This window comes from Zootermopsis nevadensis, unplaced genomic scaffold, assembly GCF_977971745.1.
Source record: "Zootermopsis nevadensis isolate Lab colony 2312 unplaced genomic scaffold, Znev_1.0 Znev_ptg000061l, whole genome shotgun sequence".
Lineage (NCBI taxonomy): Eukaryota > Metazoa > Arthropoda > Insecta > Blattodea > Termopsidae > Zootermopsis > Zootermopsis nevadensis.
In genome coordinates, this window is record NW_028259192.1 from 2,952,751 (window position 1) to 2,979,847 (window position 27,097).

Consider the following 27,097-nt stretch of genomic DNA (forward strand, 5'->3'; position numbering starts at 1 on the left):
GATTATAAATATTGATACAAATTATATATGAAATGTATGTTAAATCAACAATTACAAATAAGGCTATGTCTGAGGCATGGTCCTTGTGCGCCTGGCCGTTGCGACCGTGGGTTCGAGTCCCACCCAAGGTACTTTCGCAAGAAAACCCCAAAAGGGGTCACGATGGTCAAGCGTGATCATAGATGATGAAAAAATTAACAAACCACGTACACTAAAGCACCACACAACACATATAGCACGGCATCTCACGGGTCTCAGTTTATCGCCTCGCCGGAAAAAACTGATCGCAACCGATATAGTTGAAATTCGGTCGGTTAATGCGGGAGTCGGATAATCGAGGGTCGGTTAATGGAGGTTTTACTGTACTTACATTTTCTTTACACATCTCTAACGTCACAGAATTTGTAGGAGTGAAAGTGTGCATGTGAAAAATGTATTTATCTGTCTGTGATAAATTTATATAGCATTGAATGATAATAGGAATAAACTAAACAATTGGAAAGGGTTATACGGAAGCAGTTATAGCCCACTTTAATGTACTATTCCATCATCCACCAGTTCAGGGAAACTATGAAAAATAGAATGTCTGGGTGAGATTTGAACCTGGCACCTGAATAAGCAACAGCAGTTATAAATTAGGTTTTGAGTTCTGCCCAGAATCCTTGTTGCATATTAGCAGTGTCAAGTTCCCTAAGCCAGATATTGCTTTTTCTTTGGTAATGACGACTTGTGGGTGTATTTTATTTTCATGGTAAACTTACCACAAAAAACAATAAAATTTAGAGAATTTGAGGTTTTCATGACAACAAGTTTGAAGATGGCTGTCGCCCTGATGATGCAGGTAGTATGAACCTCTGAAACATAAACTTCTACCAGACAACATGGCGCAATAACCCAAAAGACAGCCATCTTCTCTCTAAAATTTTCATTTTACAATTAGCAGGTACATTCTGAAGGAATTATAAACAACATATAAGATCCATGCTGTTCAAATTACAAGAAAATAAAGTATAGCTAATTTGATAAAGGGAACTGATATTCCATAGTTCTGGTAGTCTTACTTTAGAAACTGGATGGAGACAGGAGTGAAATATAAGCAGGAAATTACTACAGAAGCACATCTTTAATCTTCAAATCATTAAGAGAATCTACATATAACAAGACATAAATATTGTACAAATATGTGCTAACTAACTTCATTGATTTTGATAATAGGAAAAGTTTTTAGAGTGAACATATTCCTTACACTGCAGCAAAATATATACTTGTGACACCAAGCTTGATTCGTAATACTTTAATTCAGGATAGACAATAATTGTGATGGGATAATAGTTTAAAAATCTAACAGCCCATTATGAGGTCTGTCCTTACAACTGAGCCCATAAACGTTTGTGGTAACTGAAGTAACTTTCATAAAGTTATCTATGCAGATCAGTTGCTATGAAAATGGTATTTATTACTATACTTCATGAATAAGCAATCAATACCAAAACTTCACTGTTCACTGTTATTACAAAAACTACATGAAAGTTAAATATGCTTAACTTGTTTTATACAAGCTTCAAAGTTGTACTGTAACAGAGTGCTAAAGCAACAATATAAAACAGATCTAATCTCAATGCTGCCTAAACTCAGTCAAGACCTGTTTTCTTATTAATTGCAATCTTCTGCTAAAACAATTTAAACATTTGGTTCCATGTAGATTAACCTACTGTGATAAGATTACAAGAAGCAACTACTGAAAGAAGTATTCATGTTGTAGGTAGTCTTGGAATTGTGTTGTGAATATTTATCCTAGCAAGCTAAAAATCCATTTTGCACAAGTATTTATTAAGATAAGCTGAAAAGATATTATGCTCTTATGTAAAGTGGCCATTAAAATGATACCATCTTGCTGATAATTTTAATTTCTTGACTGTTTTTGATAAAATTTTTCAATATCAAATTTAACCAGAACCAATTTGTCCATTGAGCTACTTATGTGTATGGACAGAGTGATTTTAACTTTTCATAAGTATTTCACAAGGTTGCAAACATGCAAGAAGAAAGGTATGATACCAAAGCAAAACACTGTGGAACTGCATGTATGTTATTGTCAATTTTATTTTAACCTTTTACAGCCAACTGGCAATTATATTTACCTCCTGCTTTATATTCAGTAACTCTGCATTTTGTATGATTGTCAGAATAAACAGGGAATATTTCCTTAAACAGCATTAACCAGTTGACTTTTGAAATGGTGACAGGTTATCTTCTTTGCAGTACACACTTAATACATAATATTTAGACAAGCTTCAGATTCGAAGGGTTAATCTCAATGAATAATTTATTCATATTTAGAACAGGAATAATGCTACCACAGTATCAATTCCATACAGACACTTATTTAGAAGTTATTAACTGCTGAAGCCCAGAAATTTGTTAACATGTTCTCAAAAGCCTACCATTGGTACCTATCCTGAACGAGGTATGTCCAGTTCACATCAATGAACCCTATTTCTAAGATCCATTTTAATATTGACCTTTATACTGATGTTCCCTAGAGCCCTGCCCCTCCATTTTTCAGACTAAAAATGTGCTTTTCATCTCATCCTCCTTGACTTAACCATCCTAATATTTGGAGAATACAAGTTATGATGATATTATTATGCATTTCTCTCTGTTCACCTGTTACTTCCTGTCTTAGCTCTGAATATTCTCTAAGCACCATTTTCAGACACCTCAATCTGTGTTTGGAAATTGTGATATTCAAGGCCAGTATTAAAACATATAAGTAAACATTTCATATTTCATTGTAACTAAACTGTTATAGTAGCCTTTCCTTTAAGGGGAAACATTCAGATTGGAAACATGTCTTCATAACTATGGACACACCTCTTTTGTGGACAAACATAAATTCTCACACTTGTAGACAAACAAGAGGTTTCAAAGTACAGTAATTCATTCATCCTTAATATAAAATCCTTCTGGCTGCACTTTCCATCTTTCTGTCCTATCTAGTTGGTGGTTTTCAAAAGTAATAAGTACTGGTTTTATTGCTTGACAAACTAGCTGGGGGTTTACCATGCAAAGCGATTCACTGAGTAGTTGTATATACATTACCATGCATGGTGTCACATCTTCTTTGTTTACAGCCTACTTTCCTTTCATGTGGAAAGAAGAAGGCTTACGAAATCACTACACAGTTTGTATTTGTTGTGTTCCCCTTTCAACCTTAGAACCAGCTGACCAATTTTCACAAAATATGATACAAATTTCATGTCACTGGAGGGCAACACTAATACTTCTTAATGACCTTCAGTCAGAAATTATAACATTGCAAACAAAAACTGAGGAAGAAGCAACACAAGCATAATGAAACACAGGGTTCTGAAATGACATACAATAAGAAACTTAATTTTGTTAAGGCATGTTTTCCCTAGAATGTATAAAATATGGCAGTCACATAAACATTTTAATTTAGCTTCCAGGTCTGATGATAACTAATAAAGTAGTGGAGCTAGGAGCATGAAATTTTGAATTAAGATGGACTATGACCACTCACATAAATTATGCAATAAATATTTTCTATAAACCAGTAATTACAAACAAGACAGTGTAAAACTTTCCTGTGATGTTATAACCTACAAATTTGATAGACAGAATCTGTAGGCAGTAAATTCTTCTCAAAAGGAAAATGTTATTACTAATAATAACATTTGCAACAATCTAACTTAAAGCAATATGAGAATCTGTACTCAAGGATTTGATCCTATGATTACATATGCATGAGCCCAGCACACTAATCCATGAGCTAATTTCAGTTTTCTTGTTGGACTATAATGTTACATTACCTAAATACAAATATAAACATATAAAATGATTTGTAGGGCTGTTAGTAGGAAAACAGTAATATCCACAACTCCTTGCTAGAACCTGTTATTTATGAAGGAAAGAATAAATCCATATGCATCAGTCAAGAGGTTAGGTTCTCTGTTATCGTTTAACCTGTTTATAAAACACATTATTTCAGAACAATTTCATTCTACTAAAACCCAGGTGCGGAAAAGATACTTGTTATATGTGTCTTTGTTTCAAGAGTTAATATTAACATTTCCACACATGCCATTATTAACTTCTGAGGTGAAAGTTCTACCACACTGAGGAATTAAATTGGAGAATACCATTCTTTAAAGACAAAAATTGATTTCCAATACTTATTTATTGAATATGTATCAGTGAATGCAAATAATGAAATATACACATTTAATATATATCTTTAAGAATATCTAGTGCTGAAAGATCTGTTAACATAACTGTGATCACTACATGAAACAAACATGTCAACTACACCAGACAAGTAAATAAACTCTCTCTTTAAAAAATCCTGCATTTGGGCAATTACTCATTTTTTCCTTGTAGCTACACCACCTCCAAAAAGAGATAACAAAAGATGTGTGTTAAAGATGAAAGAAGATAAATGATGTTACTAACCTCTGATTATTCGCTGTTATCAACAATGTCTAATTATTCTAATTTAATCATACATAGGATAAAATGAATATACAAAGGTTAAATACCATGTTTATTGGAACACCACTCCCGGAGGGATATTTGTGCAGTTGGTACCTACACCCATACCACAATCAAACATATTTATAATCAGAATTTGATTTGGCAAGAGTGAAGACAAACCCCTACTCTTGTGAGATATTTTATATTGCCTTATACAGCATAACAATTCTCTGCCAGAGACTGACTTGACCTCATGCAGTTTGTAATTTAAAATTCTTACAGTGAATTTTTTTTGAAGAATTTCTGTGATTCTGAATGTTGGCACATCTTTACCACTGGTGAAAGGGCCAAGTTTTGTTACATGGTGGAAAAAAAAAAATATAGTACATCTATGAAGTGGTAACAAGCAATACAGCAATGAAAACAGAATACAAGTGGTATTCAAATAAATATGGTACATTGCATTCCACATCAGTATAAACGGCATCATAACCGATATGTCTATTTATATAGCAATAAAATAAACTATATTAGTGTGAGTAAAATATGTTAATAAGCATGAAAATGTTGCTACTGTAACACAACATAAATACCTCTATATGATGACTCACTGGAAAGGACAAAATAAATTGCATGTACTTGTTAATTACATATAACACTCATACTGTTCTCAATTATATGTACAATACATAGTTACAAGAAACCAAAAACCTAAGTTCTGGAAAAGGCAATGCTGGAAAAAACACCAGTTTTCTTTTTAAAAATACTAAGGGATCATTATGTGCAACATTATATCTGGAATACAATTACCAAATGCACACAACTGCCTTACGATGTGTCCTCAATGAATATAAAAGTACGGCTGTGTGTATACGTGGCCGAGCCCTTACCATTTTGATGAAATAGAGCAGTATCACGGCTATAATTCTTCCTGGTTCTTGCTTGATTCCAGTCAAGGCCCAAACACCATGCACAGTGCTGTTTTGAAAGCTGGGCACTGCAACTTACCACTTTTTAAACTAATCAGATGAAACCAGATTTTAAAAATATGATGGTACTTCTCAACATGTTTACAATCATTTGGATCAAGTTTAATACATGGCACAACGGGCCATCATTAAATACAATTACTCCTGCCAGTATCGCTACTACTTTGTAACTAAAAGATGAGTTAAAATGTACATCCACCAATCCAAACCCTGTGGATGGGTTACATATGAAGACATGGTTCTCATGTTCAATCTTTCATATGGCAAACATAGTAAGCTCTTATGTTTTTGTACCTTGTACTTAATGTAATATTTGTTAACTCTTTCACCTTGTATCGAATATATAATTTTTGTACCTCTTTCACCAAACACCACTACATCAGCATTGTATTTGACTGCTAAACTTGCAGTGCTTGAAAAGTCTTGAAATGCTATCTTGCTTCACTTAACTTGCACGGGGTGGAACTTGACAACACTCAACAAAACAAGTCATACAGTAGCAGACATATTACCCTAACCAACCAATACAAAGGCATGAACGGAAAAAGAGTGTCTAGTCTGCATAAACAATGAACTGTTGGTTGTCTGCATCAGATACCTCAACCTGCACAAACTGTGGTGGCTGCAGTGGTTGTGCATGAATTGTAGGCACTGAACGACTCATAGCATTGCGTGATCTGCAATGGGAAGAAAATATATATTTTTTAGCAATTCAGTCAACAGACACAACTTTATTACACCAAGAAGTACAGACAAATGCGCATTGTTTTGGGCAAACGAGTACAAGACGTTAAAAATAGTGCTCTTAGCTGTCGAGGCAGGCATCCCATTGACGCACAGCCAATTGATTCCCTCTACAAAAAGACTTCCTGGGTTGCTGCTGGAACCACTGTGACCAAGACATCTTTGTCTGCTCTTTAGCACTTCAGTATGGGGAATTAAGACATGGAAGTTAAACAACGACATGTTTGAACTAAAAAGGGGATAGCCCAACACCTTCCAGCACATTAAGTGCAGTGTCCTGGATAGCGCAGGCCACATGAGGATAAGAGTTGTCCTGCAACATGACAACACCTCTCAAGAACATGACAGGATGCAGCAAACATTCTCCCTCAGCACCAAGTGACTATATGAGAGGTTGTTCATCCTGTTTGGATAAAATCCACACCTGGAATGCCCAGCATTTAACGGGCACAGTGTTCCTGTTTCCTCCGACTGATATGCTCATTCTGTTCCACAAATGGTCAACTACATTAAACTGCCTATCATGTGTAACTAGCTGTATTTGGATTTCTGTCTTCTGGGTTGTTGCGCTGTGTAGTCTGGTCAATGTTTACCAACATTTCAGAGGTCATACTGCCTCACATCAGGGCGATGAATATGCCAATAGGGTGTGTGGGGCTAGGTTTATAGGTGCCGAAATGTGAATGGAGTAGCCTGCCTTGAGCCAATGGGAGCAGGAGTGGGAGTGGACCAATAAGAGTGTGTGGGCGAGAGTGAGAGATGGGGGGGCGCTAGGGAAGTGCGTCCGGTGGGACATCGGGAGTTTGGTTGAATGTGATCGGGGCCCTGAAGAGGGCCAGGTTAGTGGTCTGGTTGGTTCTGGCGATGCACTCTTGCTCGCTCTCGAAGTCCTCGAAGAGTGTGAATAACAGGCTTCTAGGACTGGCTCAGGTGAAGTCCATCTTCCTTGTTGGAGTTATCGGGATGTAATTCAATCTCGATGGCTTCCCTGATTATCCGATCCATGTAGCCGTTTTTTGTGGAGAGGATAGAAGTGTCCCCGAACTGTATGCAGTGTCCCATGTTGAAGCGATGTTCAGCAACCGCAGATTTTTCAACCGAACTCCCGATGTCCCACCAGACGCACTTCCCGAACCCCCCTCTCTTTTTCCTTTCTCTCCCTCTCTCACACTCACCCACGCGCTCCTATTGGCTCAGGGCAGGCTACTCCATTCACATTCTGGCACCTATAAACCTAGCCCCACACACCCTATTGGCATATTCATCGCCCTGATGACGGAGGCAGTATGACCTCTGAAACGTTGGTTAACATTGACCAGACTACACAGCGCAACAACCAAGAAGACTGAAATCTTCAAACATTTTTTCATCGCCCTGATGACGGAGGCAGTATGACCTCTGAAACGTTGGTTAACATTGACCAGACTACACAGCGCAACAACTCAGAAGACAGAAATCTTCATACTCACTGCTGTGAAAACCTCAAATCTTACATAGCTGTATTTGCTAGCAGCAATACAAAAAGGTTTAATTTGAACCACCCTCATGTTAAATAAATTTCTGTTCCCTCTTAATTTAATACCAGAATTTAATCTCCACCTTCCTTAAGATGTTGACTGCATATCATAATTGGGCATGCATACAGCAGTACTTTACACATACAAATGTGGTGTTAATATGAACAGGAGTAAATTACCTCTACAAATCAACACTGAATATGGCAGGCAAATTTGAGCAAAAAGCTTTACTGCATGAAAGTGTGCCAACAGACAGATGGCACAGATCATACGCAGAACCCAAAGTACAATAACCTGAAAATCCTACTAGACCCTCTAACAATGATATAACTTACTTGGCCTTGGCATGTGTGAGGATGTGTGATTTGAGATTTGTTGATTGGGCAAATTTCTTGTTGCAGCCATCAAATGGGCATACATATGGACGGTCCCCTGTGTGGATACGGACGTGCGTTCGTAAATTGAAGTCCAGTGAAAACCGTTTTCCGCATCCTTCAAATGTGCACTGAAAAAAGTGGGATAATACCCAAAGAAAATTATACAAACCACCCTTACAGAAATTAAGCTCTAAAGGTCAATACAATGTCTTAATTTGAGATAAGGTATGCAAAGAACAGGAACTGCGGTTAATGAAAATGAATGGACTTTGAATAAAGACTTGATGAACAAAATCCATTTTGCTATTTGTAGTTGATGTGCATGTTATTTAACAATGCCCCATCAAGTGCAAAGGTACCTAAATGTTCATGAGATGGAAAGGAGACCATTATATACAGGAAACAGAAAGGATTGAGGATGCAGCTGTGTGTTATTTCAAGGAACTATATTCAAACTGCAGTACAGTGCCCCGCTGTATACTGCCACACCCACAATAGCGTTGGAACAGAAATTCCCTATGCAATTTTAAAAGGAATCCCCAGTAAAAAAAACACCCCAGCTTGTCGCCACCTGCCAACATATTACGTGGACAGGAAAAGTGAATGTGAAAATAGAGCGGCAAATGATATCAAGGAATAAGCAAAAGTAGCTCAATGCCAGACGGGTGTAACAAATTGTGTACAGTAAAAATGGTACATATTTTCTATAAATAAATAAAAAAGGGAGACATATTAGGAAAGATGAATACTGAATAAAAGTGTCCTATTACAGAAACCATTAAGTTCAATTTTTTCTTATCTTCTACCCTGAAGATCCAAACTATTGTATTTCACACGCCATATGACACTTTAATACATTAATAAATAAAGATATACTCAAACACGAAAATCCGATTTACTGCCACCCTCACTTTAACATCAATATTGGGGATGACAGTGTGTGGCACTATAATGGGGGTCTGTCTGTATTCTGGCATTTACCTCTGCAGGCCATGGAGTTTAATGAAAGATAGTGAACATGATGCATGGGTTCATACCAGGGCTGTGGAGTCGGTAAAAATGTACCGACTCCGATTCCGACATAAAATCTTAAGAACACTTTTGTTACCGCGTGGGCCGACGGCAGTGGCAGATTCAATGACGCGTTGAGCCACATGGTGTGGGATGCCTTGTAACTTTGGATCCAGTACCTTAAGAATACAAATCAACAGATTTCTGCAATAACCATTAGACATATATTTAAATAATGGGATACTGGGAATGACCCGTTCTTCAAGTGCCTGAGCACTGCGGGTCCCAACTTTTCGCTGGCTTGTTCTATAGACATTCGGTAGGACTCCTTGGACGAGGGATTGGCCTGTCGTAAGGCCTCTACCTGTACACAGGACAGCACAACACAGAAAAACGCGGACAAGCATCCATGGCTTGAGTGGGATTTGAACCCATGGTCCCAGCGACCAAGTAGCAGAAGGCCCACGCCTCAGACATCTGTTGATGTGCTACGGCGAAATCAACAAAACTGGTGTTATATGATGCATAAATTGTTGGGAGTTTGTTACCGACTAATAATACCTCCTAACAGAAAAGTCTTTAAGCAGCTGTGAATAAGGCAGTATACACTTTTGAACACCGTGTATTATCTGAAAAGACTGTAGTGTTATTATAATGCGGCAACGAGTTTCATGTGAGACTTAACTGCCAAAAAAAGGCCCAAGGTCAGGAATTAAGGTCAGTAAACAAAGTTTGAAGAGACTCGTGCTGCAATAGGCAATGACAATAGTGTTACTGGCAGAAAGAAGTTTGTAATAACAACAAATGACAGACAACAGTATACTGATAGCATTCCAATCACAAATGGAACATACTACCATCTAAAATACACACGTACGCCATTGAACAGAACATGCTAATATTGGGTTCTCAAAATCCCCAGTCATGACATTACCTTTGCATCCATAAAGTGCACAGTGTAATGTGGTATTTCAGACCAATCATCCTGAAGAGAGAGTGAATGCTGACCACTAAAAAAGCCTCTTTTGAGACCACTCTGTTTCAACTCTTCAAGGCATGGGAATGAATATGGAAAATGTTTCTCCAAAAAGAGAGAGCAAGACCACACATGGCAAAGTGGTTCTTCATTTCCTGAGCAATAAACTTCATGACTGATCAATCAATAACCCAGATGATTTGGATGGTCTTGGCCACCAGATCCTCTGGAATTTAATCCCTATAATTAACTCTTATGGGGATTCTTGAAGGAAAATGAAGAAACACAAATGGAAGAACTGAAGGCAGAAATCACAGTTTCAATAGAAAGCAATATGTTTTGTGAAATACTTCAGGCATTTAAAATGACTGCACCTTTTTCTGGTGACCCTGCAGAGCTGCCATTAAAATTTAAATATTACTTTACAATACGCATAACCAAGTTCCCAGTTTTCAGTTTTACCCAAAACATAAATATCTACCTGGAAGGGTTTCTCCCCAGTGTGGACCAACTGGTGTCGTTTCAACTTTGAACTCTCCACAAATGCCTTGCCACATTCAGCACACACATGAACCCGAGGTCCATGAGTATGAAGATGTTTCCTCATTGCTGAATTATCACGAAACATTTTGGTGCAGCCCTTATGCGGACACGCTATTGTCCTGTCTACTCCATCACTCATCTGCTTCTTTACTTTCATCTTGTGGCCAGGCCTAGAATCATTATGCATACAGCAAAGTATTACCAACTGCATATCAGACATTCAATACTCCTGTCATATGCAGTTACCTTAATGGGATAATGACAGCAGAAGAGAAATTATCAAAATCATTAAAATAATGGAAAGGTGTTAAAAAAGTTTCTCATAGAAAACTAAGAATTTTAACATACTTCGCCCAGTAAGTGAATTCTCACTCTCATTATTGTTGCTTATAATCTCCTTGGAGAAGTTTCAAACGAAGTCTGACACACTCAGTACAATTTTGAGATGCATTATATAAACACAAAATATAAACATGGCCCACTAGTTAACAGAAAGTTGCTTACTATGCAAAGATCAAGTTATTTAACACTTCCATTCAGCAATAAAAGTTTAAATCGTGATATGGAAGTATTTAAGCCAGTACTGAAAGATTATCTTTTTATATCAGTCTTACTCTTTAAAAGAACTGAAACTGAGAATTATTAAAAATTATAAATATTTAATTACAAAGATGTAAAAACTATACATTACATTTGTACTGTAATTACATCAAATGTTTACATTCCTATTAGGATATGGAACATATCCTTGGGTTATACCATGAAGGATCCAAGGAATGTAAATAAATTAAATTTGATTCTATTCTATACCTTGCAAACTCTGCAAGCTGCTTTGGATCACTTAAATCAAGACCAGGAATCCCTTCTGTTGGAATTCGCTTGCCAGTCATATACTCTTCATAGTCTGGATCAGGGTCAGGGTTACTTCCTTCATCTGTACATAACATAAATATATGCTTTTTGAAGGGCAATGTAAATCACAAATAAGTCAAAACAAATTCACTCTTCATGCAAAGACACATAACAAATGCTTTTAAATATGATCATCAAAACATTTTGTATTTTAAATTTTTGGAGCTTCTGCTGAACATCAAGCATTGGTTACACAATATTACGTCATAGCAAAATATTTACTACTGACATCTCTACCTCTGATCACTACAACTGCAAGAACCTCTGTACAGGTTCCTAAAAATTCCGTCAGATACCAGCGCCGCAATCGATCCTACTCCGTCTTCCATATTAACTGTTGTTGGCCATGAAGGACAAAGAGGCCAGAAATGCATAACTGTATTCACAGCACAATTCCACATAAAAACATCAGATTTCAGCATAATCAAAACTTAAATTTAAGCACTTCTCAATTTAACACAATTATTCAGTCTCAAATTACACATTTATCTCGAAAAACTAAAAACAACGTCACTAGCTGAATGACTCTCTACGAACGTCTCTACAAAAATGGCTACCATCCGCCATCATATAAGAGAAGCCATTTGTAAAATATGGCTGCGCCCTTGGAACATTCATGGCCGGCTAGGTATCAAAACAAACCAAAATATTTACATTTATAACGTTATTAAAATGAAACATCGACATCAAAAGTTGCAAGTACTACAGCAATACTAGCCCCTTATCGATCGTCACTCCCGGATGTAGGTGCGATGACGTACATTAGCTGGCATCGTACGAAAATGACGCTATACAAAAATAGACAGATTGGTTCATGCACACAACTTTAAAACACATGGAAATAACATGTTAAAAATAATGTCATAATTCTTACCATCATCTGTTCCTGAAGCCCACATCGTCACGGAGAATTCACCCTCCAATGTTTTAATCTGAACTTGTTTTTGTTCCCATTTGCGTGTTTTAGTTTCTGCGATCTCGCTAATAATGTGATCATTCCCACGCATTTTTCCACCTCTCCTTGTTTTACGACTTCCTCTTCGAGATGGTCCTGGACTTGATTCAACATATATGTCACTTTCCGATGGAACTGGTATTTGATCATAAACTGATAAAGGATCCCCACTGCCAACAATTTCTTCTTGCGTTTGTAAAATAATTTCCTCTCGTCCAGGCTCTGGTAGAGGCTGTAATGCAATCATAGGCTGTCCTTCCACACCATCTATTGTTGTTTCCACAGTTTCGCATGGAATTTCCACAGGTATTGCTTCAATTTCAACTTCCTGAATATCTGGATGTATTTCCACTTCTGTAATAATATCAGACGACGCCATGTTCGAAACCAAAATGGCTTACCTCTTCTGCTCGGCTACCACTTTGATCACGTGATTTCTAATAAGCCTGCCCGAACTGGTCGTCTCTATTTGTTTTTTTACTAAATTTGCTGGCGAGTTTAGCATCACTGCGCCATCTCTTGGCGGCGATTGTTAACCGATCTGTCACGTAACATTTACCGAAACACAGCAGTTGCTCGCTCACAGTGGTTGTATGTTGTGTACAAATGTAGAACGAAAATTTAACAGAGCTGAGCATGATGTCATCTTTGTTCCCACCAAAGAAATTAAATTACTTAATACTGTAGTGAATATTTATCTAAGTAAGCTAATATCTATGATGCAATTCATTTTTCATGTTTATCCATGTATGAAGTCTTGTGGGTTGTAGCACCGTGTAGTCTGTTGGAAGTTTTGCGGTCCTCACTCCATCATTGCCCTGATGATAAAGGCAGCAGGGACTTCTCCTGACAGACTACACGGTGCTATAACACAGAAGACAACCGTCTTCGTTCTCACCGTCGTGAGAACCTCAAATCCTATTTATCCAAATACACCAGAAAAATGTGCAATTTAGAAGCAAGTATTTTAGATAAACTCAAACAATATTTATGTTTCCCATGGCCGTTGAAATTTTCCGAGTTAAGTAAAAATCGAGGTGATTTTACATTTTCTTGCAAAGTTCCGTGCTATACATTTAATTAAAATATGATTTATCGTTCTGGATTTGACTTATCAGTATACTGTGGAAGATGATTGCACTGAACGTCACATCTGCTGTGTATGAACACATCACGCTTTCAGTATCTGTATGTAATGTGTTTTTCGATTCTTTAAATATTCTGAACATCCGTGAAATATACCATTACAGATCATATATGATGTATGTGTAGGAGTGTATGGTTGGCGTTTACAGTACTGGCCGATTTAAACGTTATATGGCGGAAACTGGAGCAGATGAATTGGAATGAATGACCAATTGCTTGTTCTGAAAAAGTTTCCCCTTGTTGTTCCTCAGAACAGAGATTTTACACTGTACAAAGGTTTTATTCAAGCAGGGGTAAGTATTCTAAGAGTGAGTATAAAAGTGAGTTATTCAAGAGTAATTGCTAACTTTACAGTCTTATCAAGAAGATTAATGCTATGCAGGAATATAAATCTACAAGAGGCTCTCCACCCCTTAATTACATAACCTTTTGCAAAGGAAGACAGTGTACATTAAAATTAAAATTATTTATTCCCATACACTTCCTGTGTAAGGCTTTAATTACAAATTACTTACATTGTTGAGATAGGGTGGAGTCTCTGTGCTTTTTAAAGTGCCAGTGTCGCAGTGTTTTAACATAGATACATTGTTTTTTTAGCATTTTCTTAGTTATACTGTAATGAAGTTAAAATTGCCTTCTTTATCTGTGTTTGTACATACTTTTATATTTTTCTGATAAATCAAAGCTTGATTACACATAAAGTTATGTAAGGTTAGATAAATTTGATTTAATTTGTTATTTTATGTTTATTTTGGGCATAGGAAGCTTAAATAAAACAAAATCTGTGATAAATTTGATTGTATATTAAGGCATCAGGATGTTGGATAAACAGGCTTAAATGTAGGGTCATTGTAAAGTTGTTATTCAGTACTATTGTATATTACAATCTACCATTTTTTTGTAGATAATGAGGAATCTTAAGGCAGATAAGGTGGTGCCAGTTAGGTATCAAACCTGGTTCTTCTGGAATACAAGTTGGGCCTAATAATTAAGAGCTGTCCAGTTTATATCAAGGCATGTTCACAACTAAAAGTTGCAAAAATGCATCTGTTAACTCTGTCTCTCCGTCTCCCTTTCTATTCACATGTACAACTTGGGAAGCAATAAACATAGTTGTACAAAAATTTGTTTATGCATTTACATTCTAAAGAAATCAGACTTCATGTGTATTTCTGTGGGTGAAAGTGACTGGATGGAGAATCCTCTGAAAGCTGTGTTATGACATGGGGAAATTCTTGAGGAACCCTCTGTTATGATTTCATGATGCAGCCAGTCATGTGGCAGAAATACTGCCCATATAAAGGTTATTTATTCATTGACTCAGACAATTCATACATCACTGGCATCATTCGGAAAGGTAATATTTTTCCAAACATACCAAAATGATTGAATCATGCTGTCTGTATATATGTATAAAATGAACATTCTACAGGGATCCAATTGCATTATGAAACACATAATACTTCTGCTTGAAATATAGTGGTTGTGAGAAGCTTACACTGAACAGTGTCATGAACACTTGACTTTTTTTAATATTTTTTGTTATCACTTTTATGGTGGCACAAGATGGTGGTGATACATTCCTCTGAAATGTTGGTAACCACTGACGACAGTACAAAGCATTGCAATTCAGAATACCACAATTAGAATTTGCTCTTGTACTTCGTATAAGGGCAAAATCATGTTTGTGTTTTTCTTATAATAAAATATTTAAAATAAAAGTATTGATCTTGATGAAGTCTGTATATTATGTTATGTATTTTTTTTTTAAATTTGTCAAAATTTTAATTCGGTGCAAAGAATACTGCTGGCTGCTAATCTACATCCTTCTGTGCTTGTTACTTCCATGATTTGTTAATAATGCTGGGAACATGTAGAAATTTAAATATCTGCCTAAGTGTTGTAAATTGTAAACAAAGTTTCATCTTTTGATAACCTCTGTACCCTTATTGTATGTGCTACTACTAGGAATGTATTTAGAGTTTGTTTGAGATAGTGTGTCTTTGTTTACAGAGTGAAGAATTCTACATCTGTCTGCACGTACCACATTACCCATTCTTGAATGATCTGTCAATCAGGTGCTCATGGGAACTGAGTGTTATTCTTCAAGGACATGAAAAGAATCTAAATGAGGTGATTGGGTGGATTTTCTATTTTTATTATGATTTTCACCTCTAGGTAGCTGTCTGATAGCCGATTCCTTATATCCAGAAACTATTATAATGCTGGACCCCTTGTTCAGAAAGCCTTGGATCTAGGTATAATAAATTCTTCTCAGGCTACCAGCTGGGTAAGGTGACTTAATGATGAAAACACCGATGTTTCAAGAACCATCCTTGTCCTCACAAGGAATATGTTTATGTAGCATCTCTAAAGCCTCAAAATGGTTCCGAAGGGAGATGAAGTGGATAACAGTCACATACCATTGTACAACTTCAGTATGGAATGTGTCTGTTCAGCTGTTCAAGGTTTCTAAAATACTACACAGAACACAAGCTAATGGACACTTTTATTATAATTATGGAAGAAATTTATGTAGCCAGTGTAATTTAATTTACATTATTACAAACTGATTCTCTGAGGTCCAGTTTAATATTACTGTTTATGGCGCTGGATTAGTGCAGTGGCAAATGTAATTTGTAGTTGTTAGGTATTATTACTATTTTTTGTGGCAACCTGCATTGAAATATTCCTTTTGAATCCTTTGATGTAATTCAGTAAGACTTTAATGTTTAAAAACAGAGTATGAAGTATTTTTCATGCTTTTCTATGAATTTATTAGGGTTCTCTGCCAGTCTCAGTTATCACATTTCTGTTGGTGCCAGTTGTGCTGCCAGAGATGAGTGTATATTGTAAGCAACTTCTGTAAGAAAATTCAGAATAAAAATGGGTGTTTGGTGTGTTACAGGTTCATCTTGGTATATAGCTTCATTTCTGTTCTATGCTTAGAACATACCGTATCTGAATTTTGACTGTGTTGGCTAAAGTATTTCCTAGATTTCATTATGTGAACACTGGATAATACTTTCAAACAGATCACAGATACAAATCCCCGGTGACTTATTCATGTCTCATTTGACACTGCAAATTCAGTTAATACAGCATTCTCAAATAACCTACAGCTCACTTATATATTTTTACACCTAATTCATGTATGTCAAATTGTAACATAAATTGGTTTTCATTGTTTAATTCTTATATTTGTTCCAGTGGACAAAAAGTTGTTCATCCCTGTTTGCTTACCTGGAGTGCCTGCAAAATCTAATTGTATGTATAATGACACACGTGTAATGTAAATATTTTGTAACCTAAACTTTACATTTCATATGATAGTCTAGACATGTAGATTTTTATATCTGTATTCCCTTGTAATTTTTTAATCCATTAACCAATTTTCATAGACCTGTTAATTTTTTCTCACCAGTAATTATGCTATAGCAAGTCTGTAACCTGTTTGGTTGGGAGTTCATGATCCTAACATTATGTATGATAGTTGAGAAGTGATTGGATACTTCCCATTGAGGTCAGCGTACCATTGCCATCTTTCTGGTAACTTACTGATGGATGCAGAAAACCACTCTTTCGGGATAGTTTTCATCAGCGTGCACAGTGGATCTTTCATCTTGTCAAATGGCATAATCCGATGCAGCCAAATCCAGTGAATGCAGTGGATATTGTCAGACACTGGACCCAAAGGATGCTTATGTCTGTGTTGTTTGACAGCTGGCATTGGGCCTGGCATTAACACTTTGTGTTCCCATTTGTTTTTGTGCTATTGTTGAATTTTCTGATATAGATGTGTGAGGATGCCACAGTAAATCACACTGTTTACTGTTGTCCCAGGAAACCAAGGGCATCTGCTTTCCAGCAGAGGGAGCTGTACAAAATTTCTTGGGCTAAGAATTTCCATCATGCTTTTACTGCATGAATTATTTTTTCTTTTCAGGGGTATGATAATGAAACCATGACTCATCTTCTGTGACCAGCCTGGCAAAGATACCATCAGGGTTGTCAGTTCAAGCAGCTTGCAACATTATTGCACCCATATTTGCTTTTGTTTTGGTGTCAGTAACACCCAGTGTGCCCACACTTTTTCATCTACAGGCCCTCGTGAATTACTGTGCCTTTAATTGGCAGTAAATGTCAGAAGCTGATGCTTTCTCTCCATGGGACAGTTTCTTTCTTTTTCTTTAAAACTGTAGATTGTTCCTGTGAACTTTCACTCACCTCTATCTAATTCTTAGGTTAAGAATATGTGGAACTATACATCTACTCCCTTGTACCTCTTCACAGTCTTTATTTAGTTTAAATAAACACTGGGTGCAGTGGTTCCAGGTTTGTTTGTGAATGAGCGAACAAGTGTTTTTGTCGACCACTAAACCTGTTGAAGAGAACTTTACACGATATCTCATTTGTTTTACGGATCACTTTAAATGTGGGGTATTATTGGTGAAGTCTTTCGGTAACACTATATTTAATTTCACTAATGCACACCTACCGCACGGTGGTCTAGCGGTTAGAACGCTGGCCTTGTAATCCTGGGGTCTCGGGTTCGATTCCCGGCGGTGCCCGAATTTATAACTTGTGTTGGGCAAGGCCGTGGTCTAGGCAACACGGAGTTTTCCTCCGTGGCATCCCAACAATTACTCCATTCACACACAGAAGAAGGCAATGGCAAACCACTTCTGGATCATCTGCCAAGAACGTATATGAACAGGTCCCAGTCCGAGAAAAGGATGGAAGGATCCTGTTCATATGGACCTGTCGTCAGACAGAACACTAAATAAATAATAATAATGCACACCAGCACATTATTGAAAAGAACCAAGTCATTCATTCATAGATAAATGTGCTGTAATGTAAAGTTACTGATAGCACACAGTGATTTACAGGTTAAAATTTGGGAAGCAGATGTTCTCAGACTTGGTTCAGAAATAAAAGATACAGAGTGTATGGAAACATCTGTATCTGTTGTGGTTAAACTCTTTGAAATTCAAGTCTGGGATGAAATTTCTGTTATTCCAGATGAAATGCTTGGAGGCAGGTACTGCTGCATCATTACTGCATTCAGATCATCATCTCCTAGTCAAAACATATAAACACATTATATCTGAGCTGGAAGTCCTTGGTCTGGATCATGTTCTTCATGTCTCCAGTTCACTGAATGAGGTGAAACTGCAGACTGTGGACCAGGCAGGAAGAAATCACATCCTCAATCTCAGTCTTGGGATGAACTATCCCAGCTCACCACCAGTCATTCATGCTGATCTTCCAGAACAGCTTGTCAGAAACATAAAGACGGTGAGTAGGTGTCTTTGTTTATTGACTGATTAGAGGTTTATCAACTGTAGCGCCTATATGATGCTGAAAACGTGAGAAGACACTGACTGATGTATGGTGAATATGCAAAAATGGAAGGACGTGTTTGTCTTCTGGGTTGTTGCACCATGTGGTCTGGCAGAAATTTACCTTTCCTTCTGTTACCTGCTTGATCTGGTGCATCCTAGTACAGATGATTCCGTGTATGGTGTTACACAAATAATTTTTGAAAATGTAAATAAAGTGATGTAACTGTACTTCTGAACTAGACTATACTATAAAACAATCTGAAACAAATAGCTGGAGTGTGTTTTTTTATGACTGAAGTTGCTGTTTTTATGTAATTTATTCTCCAGGCAAATGTTGTGGCAATACTTTGAAATAGACCATGACTGTTTCCTCCTCAGTTCTTGCACTGAAGATAATCATGTTCTAATTTAATTAGATGCTAACTGCTGCAGTTGATACAGAATCATTAAATAACATACAAAATAATAAACCATGGAATTGGCTGTCTCTACTGTCACATTTCTAAATCTGAAATGTTCTTCCTACCGCATATTATGATGTTTTACTTGATCTGTCCAACATTGTGTTTTTATTAAAAATCCTGATGATCTGGTAAACCTCACAAGAAAAAAAAAAAGGTTTTATTCCCTCAGGGTTCTTCACTTGCTGCAATTTACAAGAGCTTTGTGCAGCAGGTTTCAGGATTACAAATGTTCTGGGAAGTGCTAGATGAAGTCGATCGTGAATGCTGGGTGATAGATCCTGATAACCCAACAAGAAAAGATATGTACAGGAGGATTGTGATTGGTAAGCTTTAAATCACATTCTTTACAAATTCCAAGTGGAAATATGAAATGTAGTAATATGAATTATTCTCGGACTACCAGCCGTGTAAGGTGGTTTAATGGAGTAAACCCAGAGTACGCTGAGGATGAAGATGGTTCTCATGTTTTTTCTCCATTAAACCACTATACACAGTTGGTAGTCTGAGAAGAATTCAAAATACTTGGTCGCCGTGAAAGCTTCAGATCATACATGAAATGTAGTATTCTTTTCACTTAACAATTATTTTTACATAATTATATCACTATCACCATGCATAGGTGTGTCCCTTTCACTGATTAGCATGTCACAAAGCTATTTCTATTTCTTTCTATCTCTTTATAGATTTTTCTCTTGTTCATGCCTCCATACTTTCTTTGTTCCCACTGTACCTCCTGCCTTCTTGTCATACTACGTAATTCTTGGTTTCCTAACAAATAACTAATTATATGAGTATCATTTATGATACAGTAATTTATCACAGTCAAATATCGAGGTTACATGAGACACATATGAGGAATGTAAGTTTGGGATATACTTCCCAACTTGAACTCATAATTACCAGGGTGATTATTACTAAATAATAATGAAGTAGGCTTAATTGATAAGAATCATTTATTTATTTATTCTGTCACAGGGAGTTGGGAAAGTCTAGGATCGAGGTGAAAACTTTAAATCTCATATAGGAATATCTAAATCTGTTGAGTTAAGAGTTAGTGATCACCTGACTTACACACACTGGATTTTTAAGTATGGGGCCATCTCAAAAGTATTGTGGACGCTACTGCAATTGACATAGTGGAAACTTCAGATTTTTGTGATTCAGAGCATACCAAACACACAACAGAATATCTTCAAAGTGATAATGCAAAAAGGTTCCCATTAGACTATAACACGTGACATGTAAACCTTGACACGTTAAATGTGTCGGTGTTGAGGGGTTAGTCAATCAACCAACCAAATTAACTTTTCTGTCTCTGTGTATCTTATAATTGCTCCTTAATTGTTTCTTATTACAGGGAGTAATGTGTCAATACAGATTACAGTTGACCCCTTCAATGCAACCAAGAGGCCAGATATCAAATTCCTTGGTTCAGAACGAGCCATCATACCATTTAAAAAATCTCTTACTGAAAAGTTTCAGGTAACATTTGGTAACATTACAGGAATAATTACAATAGGAACATGCAATGTGAATAACTGTCTTCACTTGGTTTTGAAGTCTTGCTCTGTGGGGCTGAAGGAATCTTTCAAACGAGTACTTATGTCTGTGCTTAAAGGTGTTCTTCAGAACACAATGATGATAGTTGTCATACCCAGAACTTATTGAAATGTGAGTCTATTAAGTAAATCATCTCTCAGCATTTCAAAATCATCTTTTTTGCTATTGGGCGTAGATTCTGTTTGGGAATCCCTGTTGTGTATGTCACGTTGACTGATTATACAATGTTGGTACAGAAGCGGTTCTGACAATGGATATATTGTCTACTGATGATGCAGATTTCAGATTCCACAACCTGAAAAGATGAAAGTCTATCTTGGTATCTGCCAGGTATCTTTGATGTCAGTGAAACATGTGGCATTTTCAGTACATCACATTTCCTATTGATACTTCTTTATAAAGACATCACTAATTTCTGTTTTCTGTGCCTGTGACTGCTGTAATAAATCCATTGTTAGAACTTCCTGTACCAGTTTCAGAAGTGTCCAAAATGGGTGGGCATAATATAAAATACCCAGTTATTATGTAGAATGCCTTGATATAATACTTTGTTAGCAACATGTCTGATGTAAAATATTTATCTCCTTGCATTCTAAGGGATGGTCTTCTTGCTAGAGGCCCCAGAAATTCAGCAATCAAAGCACTATATATGTATCATCTGTGTTCAAATGTTGTATTTATATTTGCTATACCTTAGTCCTTGTGAAACTACATCCCATCACCTCTTGTCATGTAGTCTTGCAATGTTCATCACATGCTATGTGGTACTCTGTGTTTCATTCTTGACATAAAGCTATACTTGATTGAAGAGAGAACCGCATTCTGCACCCCATTTTTTAAATATGTCCTTGGTAACCAAGCCACGTAAGAAGTAAATGCCACTACTAAATTCCGGAAGGGAATGCCACTACCACATATAATCATAAATCAGTTTAGATATGGGATTAAATCATATATTTATAATAGACACAACATGAATTTGTTATAACAGCTTTTTTGGCGGTATGAAGGATTTTACCGCCTGTTGTATGTGGGTTTTCAATGCTCTCATTTCAGTTTTGGTCCAGTGATGATGGATTCATACAAAACCTGAAGTTTGTACTAGGACTGTCAGGTTTCCCAGCAGCACCAGCTGATACTGGACACCCACAGGATCTTTTACATCAAGGGGAATGTGCCATCTGCTTCATGGCTCGACTGGAAGGAGAACTCCCCTCACAGGCTTGTGATAATGAGAAATGTGGCATGCTGTATCATTTGTCCTGCTTATTTGAGGTAGCATACATTTTTATTAACTTTTGAAGTATTAAGTCCTCTTGACCTGTTATGGGTTATTGCACATATTTGCAGGTCTTCATATTCACATTGGAATTTATGAGAGCTTGTATTTTAACTTATTTTTGCTCATTTCTCCTGCAGTTACTTCTTGGTATCTTTCAATATAACTATACTTAGTGGAAAGTCAAACATCAGATATCTCCTGGGAACCCTCTACATATGCTATAAGCTAAGTTGTTGCGCTACATGCCAGTCTGGGTGCAGAGGCTAGAGGAAAAATCCTCTGCCCCTGCCGGGGATCGAACCCCAGTTGTCCAGTGTGTAGTCGGTCTTTGTACTGACTGAGCTAACTTGGCTCCTTAAACATTCGCCGTAGTGCTTGCAATTAACTGTTAATAATATGAAAATGTGCATAAACCTTTGCCATATCACCACACTTTCACATTATGTAAATGATTCCTCTTCTGTGTTCAGTTAATTTCACTCGGCACTTTTATTTCCAAATTCTTGTAATTTATGTTGCACCTTTCACCATTCATTGTCACAGATTCATTCTTAACCATCCTTTATACTTGTAATATTGCTATAAGGTAGTAATTGATGTTGTTTTATGAAACTGCATCAAAATAAATCTGGCATTTTGAACATACGCTGAGTGTCTTTGTGCTTATTTTGCAACTTTTTGTGTTCCAGTGGCTACAAACACTCCCAACCAGTAATAAAAGTTTCAATTATGTTCATGGAGAGTGCCCTAACTGTAGCATGGTAAGTTGTTACAAACATACTGAAACAGGGGTGTCCAACTGGGAAGATCACATTGCAGAATATATACACCACGGGCTTAATACCAATAACAAACACATTTCTGGTGTTTGTTTAAATTTATGTATTTAATTGCCTTTTTTTTTGCACCTTATGACTGTAGAATGATATGAAATTTTCAATGGGTATAAAGGAAAATCTATTGGACAGTTTTATTGTTTATTTTCATCTAAATGAGTTCAGAATTGTATTCTTCCATCACATAAGAACAGTCTTGTTATGAACTGTGGCATTTTTTCCAGGAAAGTTTGATTTTTTTATGCAATACATGGAGATGATGCATATGGTGAACAAATTACTCTTAATTACTTGGTATTTATCATATTTTAGAAAATAAAATTTATTTTAAGGTATCAAATTATCTCAGACATAAGAACTTTGCTTGGACAGTGGGTTACCATTTAAATTCTCAGGCTAATGCCCGTGAAAATGTCTTGTTGCTTAAATTTAAAATCATGTTTGCAGAACAGACAAGAGACAGTAAACAAACTACCAGGTGGACTTTCTCTGATTTTCTCTTTCCCATTTTTTAAGCCTGCATTGGCAAATTTTTCAGTACTGAATCTGACATTGTTGTACTGTGGATAGAAATGAAGTTAAATGTTTTTAACGTGTGCACATTTATTACACATCTTCCACTTTGTGTCTTACAGGCAATTTCATGTCCAAAACCAAGTTTATATGAGAATTAAAATTCTGCCCTAAGAGCACACTCCCATCTCAGAAGTGTATTCCTTCAATCTCACCAAGTGAGCAGAAGCCAATCAGGAAGTAAGAAAAAAGTTAGTGGTGAAAGTTGGAGATCTGGTGCCGTCATCGTCATAGAGACATGAGAAGTGTTCACTACATCCTGGAAGATGGCATAAGCACCTAACAGGGGCAGGGGTAGATGGCCTGTGATGTATGTACTTGTATTTTCTTTCTCATTATGTCTTTGTGTGTTAGTTTGCAGTATTGTCTTGTTTTATGAAAAGATTAATTTTTTATGGCGTACTTAAATGTTCATTAATAAAACACTACTGTACTGCACCTAGACTCTTCAATATAAACGTGTTTGGGTGAATGAAGCACATTTTCTGAAGCTGTTTACTGTGTAGTGGCAGGCCTAGGTGTTAACAGTGGATCACGCTACCAGCAATTACAGGAGTTAGTGATTTCATCATGCAGGGACGGTTTGTATAACTGAAAGCAGTGAATGTTAATCCTGTATCTCACGTAAGGGAAATGTTCAAATAAGTGACAATCGAGACAGAATTGGCTGATGCCAGTTACTTGTGTATTATGCTTGAAATTAATAGGTTTGATTCCATCCTACATAGTAAATTTTAACGTGGAATTGTAATGCCGTGGGTAGGGCAGTTGAATCTCCAAACATTGTTGCAGTTAAGATAAAGTGATTTTATTTTGGTAATTACTAATTGTAATGGAAAGTTTATGAGAATGGGAATTGAAACAGTTTAGATCAGGATGCTAAATTTCAGCTATCCAAACTTAACTTTTCACGATTTTCCTTATTCCGTCTTTCAAAGTGGTTCCTTGTTACTTTGGTATCAGACGCTTGTAATATCTTACTTTAAGTATGCTGTAGTCTCAAAAGTAACAATTTTAATGTAATTTAGGATTATTGTTTAAGTGTTAATATTTCTGAATGCATATTAAGACAATTTTTACAAGTTTATAGGGAAAATATTAACAGACAAAATAGAAGTCGCAATACTCTTCTGTTTCTTGTCCATCTATAAATAGTGTGAGAGACTTAGTTTAACCGAACATGGATAGAATTCATTATGTTTTAACTAGCTGATCACCAATATGAAACACAGACTTCAGTATATACTAATCATTATTTTACCATTATGGAAACAAATTATTGAAACATATTTAGTCCAAATAAAAATGGCATATAGTAAGTTTTCTAGACATGAAAAATTGCTGTTAAATTTCAGAAGTTTTTGGAACTTATTAGATTAAACTGCATTAACACTCAGCTATAAGTTACAAAAATGTCATCATTTGTTTATTTTTAAAATGTGATGCATGATAAGGAATTATCAAAACATCTCAACTGTGATGTGATCTCAGCTCCTTTCTGTTCTGTGTCCTGTCTGTCTGACAGATGAGATCAGGAATACGCACACTGCTGCTGCAGCCTGTCTTCAGCTGCATTCTTGTTCTCACGTAACTTTATATTGCACTAAATAACTTTCTTAACCAGCCTCAGTAATAGGATAATGATATCTCCATTATTTTCAGTTGCACAGAATTTCAGCCTTGTACCTACTGGTCCTTTGGAAGACACGGAGAAGCAAGCGTTGACATTATATGTGGGGGATCATTCTTAAGAGAATGTACCACCTATTGCTGCAAATAAGACAAGCCACGTAAAGAAGTTATAACACTTTGATGCTACAAAATGTTTTATTTAATTACACAATCCTAACAGCTCCATAACTGGCAAAAATGCACTACAATAAATATGATGTGGTAATATCATGTTTAAAACAAGAACAAAATGTAAAACAATGGGAACTCAGTATACAAAATATACTACAGAACTGCTATATTAGGTATCCATTCCATTGGTTTCACAAAATTTACAACCTGTCAATGACTTTGCTTGCAGTAAATACCATATTGACCTTTTAATCTATAGAAAATGACATGCTTTCCATTAACATTTTTACATTAATCATTATTAAAAACTTTTAAAAAGAATAAAGTTTGGTGGGTATATAAATGCAATCAACAAGCTTGGTATGGAATTTCATAACAACAAGAGCAGAATAGAGAAGTCCAGTATTGTCAGTTACATACAGTATAAATTCAAAATTTAACACGTCTCATATTCCATCCCTAAAGAGATGAATATCCATGGCTTTATTTTTAATAGACTGCTCTTATGTAGATACATTTTTTGAAATAAGACATACCTTAGTAAATGACAATGGGAGTTTTATAAACACAACTCGAAAAAGATTTTTAGCCGCTTTGAGATTTTTTACAAAATTAATGGAGAAATTTATCTTTGGGGATGGTATTAAGAAGGTCAATAACTTGTGCTGTCTTAGATATATTATTGCAGTATTTTACAAATCAAGTGAACATCAATTAAATGGCAGAGATACTAGGGGAGCATGTGAAAAAATATATGCAATATTATGGTTGTAATATAGTTCTAGTAACCGTTTTAAATCAATATGCTTTATGCAAATATTGTATTTTATTAAAACCTCCACCTTTCATTCAAGACATTTCTCTCTGGTCAATATTAGTAAGATATGTCCAAACATTTACTTCGGGTTCGGACATGTGAATAAAAATTGGGTTGCTTCACAAGTGAAAATATCTTGGGTAGAAGAATGAAACTGACCCACATTTATTTCAAGAGGTCCTTTAAGATGTGTATACTTTATATCATGACTTCTCAGGTCTTGCTCAGAGCTGACTCTGACAGCTTGAAATAAGTATATAAATGTGTCGTGTGCACACACAACACTGCACTGAAAGTAGGTCCAATGGACTGAACTTGATCTGTGATAGTAACGGTTTGTCTGATTCTGTATCAGTGGTCTCCGAGCGACATCTTTCATTGCAGCGAATCTCATTGCACTGTTTCTGCCACTCTATCAGTTGCAAGTGGTAAATGTCAAACACACAGGGGCTACAACCACTTCCATAGCAATCAGACTCTTGTGGTTCCTCTGGACATGGTGGAAGCAATGCATCGATGCTCTGTTGGTTCTCTTCATTCATTGTACTAGGATTAATTCTAACCAAATTTAACATACAAAAATAAATGACTGTGTCCCACTGTACTTTTATACTTCTTCATTGTTTACTGTACTTGCACATTATACAATTGTACACAATCATCTTGTCCAGTCTTGACTCTCTAATAACAATGTTTTGTGTTGTCGCATAAAAAATTCGTACCATCTTATGATTCTAAAACAATACTTGC

The 27,097-nt window shown here is 36.3% G+C and overlaps 2 protein-coding genes across 8 annotated transcripts; one reads left to right on the forward strand and one right to left on the reverse strand.

The window, feature by feature from the left end:
• Positions 1-4,182: 4,182 nt before the first annotated feature.
• On the reverse strand, positions 4,183-12,943 carry LOC110840410 (transcription factor YY2). Its single transcript, XM_022085446.2, has 5 exons — positions 12,438-12,943; positions 11,462-11,585; positions 10,590-10,821; positions 8,080-8,249; positions 4,183-6,160 (listed from the first exon to the last, which is right to left on the reverse strand). The coding sequence occupies exons 1-5, from the start codon at positions 12,895-12,897 to the stop codon at positions 6,037-6,039; spliced, it is 1,110 nt and encodes a 369-aa protein (XP_021941138.1). The 5' UTR covers positions 12,898-12,943; the 3' UTR covers positions 4,183-6,036.
• A 138-nt stretch (positions 12,944-13,081) lies between these two features.
• Positions 13,082-26,951, forward strand: LOC110840409 (E3 ubiquitin-protein ligase Fancl). 7 transcript variants are annotated; one of them, XM_022085440.2, is made up of 11 exons: positions 13,082-13,220; positions 13,791-13,972; positions 15,678-15,797; positions 16,875-16,931; positions 18,690-18,965; positions 19,646-19,799; positions 20,834-20,958; positions 22,093-22,311; positions 23,008-23,079; positions 23,790-24,037; positions 25,390-26,951. In XM_022085440.2, the coding sequence occupies exons 2-10, from the start codon at positions 13,865-13,867 to the stop codon at positions 23,826-23,828; spliced, it is 1,170 nt and encodes a 389-aa protein (XP_021941132.1). In that variant the 5' UTR covers positions 13,082-13,220; positions 13,791-13,864; the 3' UTR covers positions 23,829-24,037; positions 25,390-26,951. The 7 variants fall into 7 exon arrangements, with proteins under 7 accessions (XP_021941132.1, XP_021941135.1, XP_021941131.1 ...); XM_022085443.2 differs by having other exon boundaries at positions 13,087-13,220; positions 13,814-13,972; XM_022085439.2 differs by having other exon boundaries at positions 13,090-13,220; positions 13,769-13,972.
• The last annotated feature ends 146 nt before the right edge of the window (positions 26,952-27,097 follow it).